The sequence below is a fragment of the Belonocnema kinseyi genome, chromosome 4 (genome assembly GCF_010883055.1).
Source record: "Belonocnema kinseyi isolate 2016_QV_RU_SX_M_011 chromosome 4, B_treatae_v1, whole genome shotgun sequence".
In the NCBI taxonomy this organism is placed as follows: domain Eukaryota; kingdom Metazoa; phylum Arthropoda; class Insecta; order Hymenoptera; family Cynipidae; genus Belonocnema; species Belonocnema kinseyi.
The window spans coordinates 14360667-14371850 of NC_046660.1; the positions used below are offsets into that span (position 1 = coordinate 14360667).

The 11184-nt window shown below is 36.0% G+C and overlaps 1 protein-coding gene across 1 annotated transcript in view; it reads left to right on the forward strand.

Annotated features, from left to right (window-relative positions):
- The window catches only part of LOC117171775 (nuclear transcription factor Y subunit alpha-like), a 46919-nt gene extending 36308 nt beyond the window's left edge, over positions 1-10611 (forward strand). The window contains exon 2 of the mRNA XM_033359384.1: positions 10034-10611. Coding sequence (XP_033215275.1) covers positions 10034-10560 — 527 coding nt within the window. The 3' untranslated portion in view covers positions 10561-10611. The remainder of the gene's footprint in view (positions 1-10033) is intronic.
- Positions 10612-11184: the final 573 nt, after the last annotated feature.

Genomic DNA, 11184 nt, shown 5'->3' on the forward strand with positions numbered 1-11184 from the left:
GAAGAAGGCAGCAGTGAACACTTGGCAACGTCGCAATCATACTTGAACGTATAGTCAGTTAGGTTACATTTCGTGTATACACATGCACTCGAACATGGCGGAATAGAGAGGAGACTGGAGAGAGTGCGACGGTGCCGCATTGCTTCTTTCAGAAGTCATATGGTCGAGAATACGCAAACCGTTGAGGGATATATTTTTATCAATTTATTTATTCTTCTGATTTACATCGCGGGACGGCCATAAATGTCTATCTCAATTAATTTTCGGATTTTCAAACACAAAAGATTCCATGTAAATCAAAAATACTTTTTTACACTCTCATATGACTCACTGAGTCACGCTACAACCACCTTAAGGCGCGATCCTCGATTGTTTCCTGTCATAAAGGGGTTTCGTCCCGACGACACAAACCGTACACTAACGGACGACGATCACCGGGAGTCGCAGGGACTGGCAGTGTAGAGGTTACCCTATAGCACCAGCTAACCTTCACGACTCCTACCTGGCTATGGGAATTGGCACTCTGGGAAGTTACCTTCCGGCACCAACTAACCCGTCCTAATTTGCGGAGACAGGACAAGCACAAACAGGGAAAAGCCCTAGCACCAGAATTCCGTCTTCACCTAGCTAAATTCACTCCACCTAGACAATTTCACTACACGAACACGGGGGGGGGGGGGCACTAAGCACGATGAACACGGCGAACTCGTAGAAAAACTCCAAAGCGAGGATCGAGACGAAAAAAATGACCACGAGGGGTGTTGGCAGATAAGCGAAAAATTTACCGAGGAGACGACAGGCTCGTGATTTTCCAACCAAAGGACCTTCGGGGCTATTACGACTACACAGGCACGCTATTACGACTACACAGCCACCTCCCCCCATTTTAACTACTGATAACTCTGCGATCTATGTGGCGAAATGTTTTTTCTTTTTGGCGCATATACGCGCATTTGAAAATATGGGGCACATTTGAGTGCATATAGGGCGCAATTCAGTGGGCTATAGAAAACCCGAAAATTAATAGTGGGGGAGGGGTTGGTGTAACTGACCTAAATCGCTCTGATTGAAGTTTATATTCTCTTAACTTTTCACGTATCTCCCTGTATTTTCGAGCCAGTTTAATTAAATAGGATACCTTCAGTGAACACACATTTCTTGAATTTAAAAATAATTTTTTTTTTGCAGTTAGTAAACGTTATAAAAATTGGTCTAGAACCCTGATTCTCTTCAATTATAATGAACTTTTCAATACAATCATTTGGTATGTTAATATTACCTTTCTCAGAAATAACATTAATTGCATGAAAGAGATCATTGCTTAGCAAAAGGAAACTTATTGGTTGAAGCAAGCAATAGTATATTAGACACCTAGGAGGAAAAGAGGGACTTTTTCGATTAGCCTATCCCAAAAAAATTATTTTAAAATGTCTCAAAATTTCCGGCAATGTACGGCAATATTCTGTCATTTATAGTAAACCTGCAGATCATTATTGTAACTTACCATAAATATACCAAAATTTAAATTTGAACATTTCAATAAATATCTGGAAATTTCTGAAAATTTCGGTAATTTATAATGATGTTCCAGGTAATTTATGCTACCTTACCATAAATTGCCCAAAGTTGAATTTGAAAATGCCTAAATTTCCGTAAACTTATGAGAATTATCAGTCATTTATGGTAATTTCATAGGTAAATATGGTAACATTTCATAAATTACTGACACTCCATTTAAAACATTTTTACAAATTTCCAGAAATGTATGAAGTTATCTGGTAATATATGATAATATTGCATATATCTCATGGTAACTTACCAATAATTTCCCAAAATTATATTTAAAAATGTGCATAAATTTCCGTAAAGTTTCGTGAAATTATAGTAATTTTACAGGGAAGTATAGTAACTTATCATAAATTACCCAGAACTCCATTTTCAACATTCTTATAAATTTCCGGAAATTATTTAAATTATAGGTTCTTTATAGTAATATGGCAGATAATTTATGGGAACTCAAAATTATCTTTCCAAAATTCAATTGAAAGAAATCAATGAATTTCTGCAATTTTATGGGAATTTTTATTTCTTTAATGGCAATTTCACAGGTGAATATCCTAACTTACCATCAATTTAACATTAATTAATTATAAAATTCAATGACTTTTTGGCCTGTAAATTCAAAAATTAGTTTGAAATTTTTTACTGTCTTGATTGAGAAATATTTCGTGGTTGAAAATTTAACTAAAACTTTTATTGCCTTCACAGTTTAGTCCACTTGGAAAATAATAAAACCGTCATTTTATTATTTTCCTACGTGACTTTGTTTTCATTTGCAAGCAAGTCAACCTAATACTTTATATTATTCATAATAAAAAAAATATTGCATAATATTGAAACATAATATGAAATTGAAAATTAAGAATATTTATTTGGAAAAGGCTTTTAATCTAAATCTCTATTGGATGCCATTATGCTACAGCCATCAATAATGTGCTTGATGGTTTCGTTGGTATCTCCACATAATCGGCACTGGTCAACCACATCTTGATGTAACACGTGTTTGCGATAACTCCTGGTGCTGACAACCTTTTCCTGCATTGCAATAACAAATCTTTCCATCTCTGGATGCAATACATTCATTCTTAGCCAAGTATTAGATGCCTCACTATCCATTTTATTTTGATCAAACATGTTGGGGTGCTCGCCGTGGTTGGCTTTCTGCCTCCACTGTATTTCAAATTTCCCTATGATTTCTGCCCTGATATTCAAGTCCCCATCTGAGGAAAAATTTAAGGGCGTGTTGTGAAGATCCGCTTGACAGATGGTACTGTAAGGCGCAACATTTCGTTTGCTGTTAAAATAGATTTGAAACTGTATAACTTGTGACTCACACAGTTTTTTGATATCTACAACGACCCTACCTTCTAAATGTCGTGTTGATCACTCTGATTTTTTTCCTTACTTGCTGCCGTTTCTGGGCTGAACTAGCGTGAAACTTTAGGTCATTCATGTAAAAAAGATGGGTCACTTGATGACCATCCACATTATCATGGATTCTGAACCCATGAGACATACTGTTTAGTGTTTTGCTAAATGGATTAAACGCTAAACCGAACCATAGAGTGCTGAATGAGTCTCCTTGAAATAATATACCCGTCATAAAGCGGACTGATCTAGTTATCCTTGATTGTCCATGATCAAAATACTTCATTCTTGTACCCCAGATACTTGCCGCATGGTTTAGAAGGTAAATAATGCGTAGGCAGATTTTTTAAAGTTTTAAGGCTTTAAGCAAATAGTCATGCGGCACGAAGGAAACGTTTGCTTACAGTCAATTTATGACATGTGTAAGTTCCTTTGATGCTTACAAACTTGAGTCATGGCAACATCGTCTATAGCGTCTGGATCTTCACAGCCTCGCGAGTTTTTACAACATCCTTTTTGCTCTTCTGTAAGAATGTCATTTTCGTCGCAATGAGAATATACCTTATCTCCAATGATAGCTGTAAGCCATTTATAAATTGTTGGAAAACAGGCTATCGGTCGAAAATCAGACAGATTTATAGCGTCTGGTTTTTTGGAAACATATACGCAGTACTCTGGTGTATAAAGCCTGTCATCACATCTGGGTGTTCAATGATCTTCTGAAAACACCTTGACAACGCAAGAAACATCTGAAGCTGTGCTGTTTGTCAGTTTCATTTAAGGGCTATTGCTTACCCTTGCTTTCTCCTGTTAGAACCACGCAGTGTCCAAATTGCATCTGTTCATTTTTCCTCAAACACCTGGCCAGTAGTTAGTCATATCTGCCAATTGAGGGACTTCAGTGCCTTGCTGGTTGCTTTAATCTCATTTCACGATAGAACCTTCTTCCATCTGTCTGAAAGTTTTAATTTTGTTGCTTTTGTGCACTACTTTTCTTGTACCGAAGCAGTCTGGCAGCAAGAACATTAAGTCTCTGTCGTTGCAGTCTAAAATTTCATCCAATATTGCTGGTATTAATGTCTCGATGCACCGAGGGTGGGTGATTTTATTAACATAGTTTATCAGCTTTCCAGTTTTATTTCCTTATTTAATGGACCCAATTTGCTCCTTAATTTGCTGACATCCATATCCAACCTGATCTTCCATGGTGGATCTGGATCCCTTGCTGGGACAAAAAATGAGTGACTAAAATTCCTTTCCAGGTGCTGTAGTTTTTCTGGGATTTCCCTATGCGCATCATTGTTAGTAATCTCTGGATGTGGTTATAATGGATCCCGTACATGGTTTTCATTATCTCTAGCACCTATGCCTTCAGCATCAACCAAGTCTTTGTTATCCACATCTTCCAAGGCGAGTTCATCAATAGGAAGCTGCTGTTCCACTTTCATTTTGATAGCAGCTATTTCAACAGCCGAAAGCAGTCTGTTCACAGATATTATGCGTTTTTGATCTGCCACATTTTGCTCATTTATTTTCATGGCTAGCTCTGGGTATTTAAGTAAGAAGAGTCTATGATGTTCTCTCCTCGCACTTCGCCCACATTTCTCTGCCAAAAGCTGAAGGCGGATAACATCTCTGTTCATATGACATGTCCATTTTTGTCGATTTTTGGTTGCTGAACCTCTGCTTCTGCGTCTGGTTGTATAAATACATCCACCTCTGGAGGATGTAGTGGTGTTGAATCATTGATAGGTTGAGGAAGAACATCGATTGCTCCTTCTTGCCGTCGGTTTTTCACGCTAAATCCACTTGTTGTTTATTCTCCATTGCTCAGTCTTCTGTAACGTACAGATTAGTCCTGATGTCCTACTCCTTAGCGATAAGATCTCTTAGTGCGACTTTTTGTATATTAGGATACTTTGCAGCAAAACGCGGAATAAAAAAACATTGCAAGGGCAATGTTTTCAGAGGCTTAAGATGGTTACTGCCCAACATGTCGAAGGCATTTTTGGTTTGGAGTTGAATTTTATTTAAATACTTAACACGGGGCTGTCCCAGTATATATCATAAATCACGGACGTATTTTTATAATGCCATTAAGTGATCTGATGAGAGGAGTTGTGACCCGACATATTAGAGAAAGCCTAGTTTTTACCCCATCATTGACGGGCTGGGTTGCAGTCAAGTAAACGATGGGGGGACCTACAGCTTAAGGTGGGTTCCGAACCACCAGAACCTCCGTAAAGGTACATTGAAAAATTTCCAGAAGTACCAGCTCAAGGATCGAACCCCGGACCTCTGAGGTTAAGACCGAGCGTCTAACCAACTGAGCCAATAAGGCACACACCAATAAGCCATTTTCCTTTCGTGATAGGCTTGACTCAATCGGTGGAGAAGGGAGTAATGTGAGGAAGGGATATAACATTTTTAGATTTATCCAGAATTCTAGTGATATTTATTTGAATAACACGTTCGTTTCGCAACACTGCTCCGACCCAGGTTGCTGATCAATCTCTCTCGCAATCACCCCGAATAAAGATCCATACAAATTCGTCAGGTAAAAGTTTTTCCGCTTGGGTCCATTAGTATACAAAGTCTTTTTTGTCAGGCGTCATTCATTCTACTGACACTCTTTTTATTAACTTTTTGTCGCCATTTTTTCTGTCCTGGCATACTTATCTAACTTCTTTAATTTCCATGCATTTTTCAATGCAAGCTCTCGTGTTTCTGCGGCTTCTTATGTCTCTTCTAACTAGGGTCTCATTCACACATTCTAACCATTCTTTGCGCGGTCTACTTCTGGGCATATTGCCATTTACTTTATTCTGACACACTTGGTTCGTTAGTCATTCATTTGGCATTTTTTCAACATCCCCGAAACATCTCAATTGATTTCTTTCCCATGTGTCTACTAACGTCTCTTCTGCACTATATTCTATGAGAATTATGTCGTTACTCACTTTGTCCATCAGTTTTCCCGCATATCATGTGCAAGATTCTCATGTAAATTGCATTAACTTCACTCTTATCTTTTTCTGGATAAGTCCATGTCTCGCTAGCAGATTGCACAGTTGGTACAAATATAGGGTCTATGTATTGCCAATTTAGCTTTATTTGATATATTTTTACTTCTAATAAGGGGCTCTGCTTTACCAATAACCTTCTTTCCTTCTTTTATTTATCAGTCTAATTCCTCATATATCTTCCCCTCCGTAGTAAATAAGCTACCAAGGTATACGAACTTCTTAACTTGTTCAATTCTCTCATTATTTAATACAATATTGCATAGTGTTTTCTCACTCTTTCCATCGAACACCATAGTTTTTGTTTTATTTGCGTCAATTTTGAGGCCCATGCTCTTCATCGTTGCATCTAGTTTATTGAACATTGTTCGTAAGTTTTCGATTGACTCTGCCAAAACAGGCTTATCATCTCCGAGCGCTAACCCACGTACCCTTACTGTTTCGAGATCCACACTTCATCGTCGAAAAGAGTTATTCTTAAACACTTGTCCATAAATAATATAAATAACCATTAAGACATAACGTATCCTCGCCTAAATCCATGCAAAATATCGAAACACTCACTCACATTCCCATTCACCCTCACACTTGCTTTGCTACCCATATATATATATAGGTTTTATAGCCTGTAGGAGCCATCCATTAACATTGGTCTTGAGCTAAATACTTGATCCGTACATGACCTTCCTGTTATAAACCTACTTTGGAATTCCCAAATCGTTGCTTCTTTTATTATCATCAACCTACGAATAAGTATTTTTGAGAATATTTTACTTACGTTACTTAATAAGAAATTCCCTCTGTAATTATTGCAGTCGCTTTAATCTCCCGTTCTTTTGTATATTGGTACGATAATCGCTTTTTTCCAATCGTCTGATAATCGTCCTGATTATCCCCTAAAATATTCTGCGAAAGCCTATAAATTATTGAGGGCCTAAATATTTGAATTTATGTTATAAAGAGAGAACCCCCCCCCCCCACACGGAACAAAAATTTCCGCGTTGTTTTGTAGTTTTTAGGCTTAAAATTTCTTTATCATCCAAAAATTGTAATAAATTGATATAAATTACTTATCTTTGAGTAGATTCTCGGTTTTTCTATTATCTGCATAATGAGGCACAATTTTACAAAGAACAAATATTCAAAATTCAGAATATGCTATTTGGGTTTTTCCCATCCTTGAGGTACACGACCTATATGTCTGAAGTCTTTTGTAACTGAATTAAAGGACAAGGCTAGAAGCACATGTTAGAGATGGTTTACAATTACGTCACATTCCCTGTGACCTAAAAAATGCTACAAAGGAGGTTTAAAGAAAAAGATCTTCTTTGAAGTCCTTTCAAGACCATTAAAATGTTGTAAATTAACCGTCTCTAAAGAGTTTAATTTGATAAAACTTTACGCATTTCTAAAAGGACAGGCCAATTTTCCAACAATAAGAACAGTTCATTTGGGTCCATTTCCTTTTTATCTAAGGCCTAAATCTTTGAACCCATTGATACATTACTTACCAGATGTCTTAATTTCAGACTTCAGTGATCTGAATTTATGTATTTTCTATTTGTTGATCAGAATTTTGGGCACCGATCCACAATTTCGGACTCTCTCATTAAAAAATAAAAACTGGATTTTTGGGCGGAGGTGCTGGCCGCTCAGATATGCAAAAATTAATTTTAAAATACAACCCCATATTTTAAAAGCCACCCTTAAAATAAAATATTTCCTCCTAATAAATGTAAGTATATCAGAATTTGTGGCTTTTTCGAGCTATTCTTGTGCACTAATACCGATTTTCGTGAATTTTCATTTTCCTCAATAAGAAAAAATTAGAAAAATCAACGACACCAGAATTTTGGGCTTTTCTGGCCCCTAGAAACTGCGAATTTTTTTTTAAACAATCCCTGTCTTCTAAAAATTACCCCAGATCTGAATAAGATGCAACCCCATCTTGAAATTAGCGGCAATTAAATTTATCCCAGAGATTTCCTATGCACCTTTAAATTAATGCACGGTCCCACCCTAAATATCAGGATTTACGAGTTTTGTGCTATTTTTGGGCTTATAAATCTCTCACAAATTATTTCCAAAGGTCAACGCTCATTCTTAAAAAGTCCATAAAAAACAATGAAGTAAGTAGGAGAAAATAGATACCGTAGATCTGAGATTGTTTTGAGCTTTCTAAGAATAAAAAATAAAAATATATTTTCTGAAAATGACCTACTATTAGCTTTTCGAAATTCTAATATGGCGGATCCAATATGGCGGCCATGATATTGTGGCATCCATGAAGGGTCTACCATTTAGAAAAATCGGAAGACGCTCTACAGCATGAAAAAGTAGATGCTTCAACGCAAATTTTTAGCCCAATAAAGTTAATTTATATTGCAAATTAAAGTGTGAAGGGGGAGTGGAAGTGGGGAGACTTTTCCAAATCTCTATCTGATATATCCACCCTCATAGTAGTAATCTCAGAACCCTAGAAAATACCTTTGTCACATTTAACGAACCATTAACAGCTGACTTTAGCTGAAACCGCAAAAAATTTTAATTAAAAATAATTACATTAGATATGCTTGCTAAGACTTTAGTTAATATGTCTGTCTCTGCATAAATATTTTACGTCCGCTAGTAACTACCCCTAGCACATTAAAGGTAGCAAGTCTTATCTTCCAATAATTGACACAGTAAAATATATTTCAAATCAAAGTAATAACTACATACAGCTTTCCAGGTCACTACAAGATATATAAAGTAAAAATATTTCAAATCAAAATGATAATCACGTACAGATTTCCAAATTTTTAGAAGATACATCAACTTTCACAGTAAAATTTAAATACCTCTAGAAGCAACCCCTATCACATTTAACGAATCCATTCTTAGCTGACTACAACTAAAACCGCCAAAAAAATTTTTATCAAAAGGAGTCATCTCAGATATACCAGTGGAAGACAATTGAGAGTTTCCTTGTTTAATGTAATGAGTATAGTTTCTCGGGGTCGTGTAAAGTCCTAGTTTCTGGGACTCGTAAAATCTTTCTGTTGAGATAGATATATTATCTGGTCCTGTAACATTTAACTAAACAAGTCTACGGGTCATGGTATATTACTGAGGAGATAGATTTATTAACCAGATTGAAAATTCTTTGGGGGCGATTTTGGGGGTTAGGGTTGATTTTTGGTAGATATTTGTGAGAATTTTAGGGGAGCTTAAATATAGCAGAAAAATCAGATATGTTAACATTTAGGCGGATTGTGTAAATTATTTTAAAAGTAATTATTAGGAGGTAGGGGTTTTTAAAAATTAATTTGTGCACTTTTCAAAAGCCCAAAAAGCCTAAAATTTTGGCAGCAAATCGAGATTGGTGCCAAAGAAAAGTTCACAATTAGGTCATAAAGAAAATATTCAAATTCCGTCATGGAGAATCTAGTGAAATGCACCTGGTTCCTTGGAGCCTGATCCGTAAGAAGTAATCCCAGGATAAAAGCCTTTGGCATCCGGTTTGCTATTTATCGCGTTTTTCGTCATCCCTATCTACGATAAAACTTTAACAACGTTGTATAAAATGTTTAAAATGAAAAATTTCAAACTCCAACATTGGAAATAAAATTAAAGGAAAGGACAAATACAGGCTCATGATGGTGAAGTCGATAGGGAAGAGGATGCATAAGAAGGATGGTGAAGAAAGAGAAGAAGCTTTTTCAGAAAGAATAATATTTAAAATATATGGGTTAAGAAAGATATGAGAGGGACAGATTTAAAATTGTGGTACTGAAATGGGATATCACTCATTTTTAGAAGGTGCAGATTAAAAATAAAGTGAAAGAAGGATGGTGTAAGTGGGAAAAGTGCTAGAGTACTAATGGGTGTTGAGGTAAAAAAGTAAATGAGAATAAGGTGCGAAAGATTTTAGACCAAAAAAGGGAGAGTTTATCCGAGAGGAATTACCTATGGGAAATAGTATAGGGAGTCGTAAATGTAGCATTGGTCAGGGTTTCGGTTATATAAGTTAGTAATAGCCATCACTTGGAAACATTTATTGTTTTCATTATATAAACATTCCATAAATTCTTTTGTTTTAGGTGGCGCTTTGAATAATAGACAACAACATGATCCTAATCAAGGACTTGCAAGTCTCCATCCTTTTTATATTCCTCCAGCAAGCATAATTTTTATTCGGAGAATGAGAAACGGCGTCAATATACCTGGCCATGCAGTTTACGGAACTCTGCACCATGTGCCAGACCATTATCTTCCAGCAGATTCTAATGTACCATTCGGGCACGCTTTTGTAAAAATTGAAGAAGACAATACTTTCTATGCACGTCTTATGAATGACACCCGTGCAAATAACCGCAATAATAATAATAATAATAGAATACATAATAGAAATAATGCGATACATAATATAAATAATAGGAATAATAATGCGAATAATGCTCCTAACGAAGTTCCAGAATACGACTGTTATATAAGAAGGCCACCTCATCGTGATTTGACAGCTACACTTTTTCCTGTACACGAGGATGGTTACGAGAATGATCATCTCCCTCACGTTCATTATATGGATTCTGGCGACATTAATGTTGTGGGAGAATTAACACGTTAACCTCATGAATGAATTGGCTCCTCGTCAACCTTGAAGAATTGACGCACCGTAAATAAATCTAAAATATCGTCAACATTTTAAAAATTATATACTTTTTGCATGTCTGTATCCTAATAATATTTTAAATTAGAGTTTGTTATTTAATAGAAAATGAAAGACAAATTTCAAAAACCTATTGTATTTTTTGATCTTCAAGTTTGTTTTCACCGTTAAATTCAAATCAATCAATTAAACAAATAAAATCGTAATTAGCGCCGAAAACTCGCCAGAAATTTTTTTTTACTTATGTGTTCTTTAGCCCCAAAAATACAGACTTATGGAGGGGATGTTTCATAAACTATATTTTAATAGTATCCTATAGCTTATAGTAAGAAAAAATGTTGAGTTTCAATTCGATGCAGATAATCTTAAGGATTTGGAATAAAATTTTTAAAAAACTCTTGTTTTCTTAGGGGAAATATGGATGCCAAACTTCACGGGGCTTTCGCCGCCGCAAAATATTATCTTCTTTTTTCATAACAAGAAAAATTGTTACGGTCCCCATAATTGAGAACCACTCTGAACAATTTGTCAGGAATGAATCCCCGTCTGTGTTTACTAAACATAAACCAGACTGGGAAAACC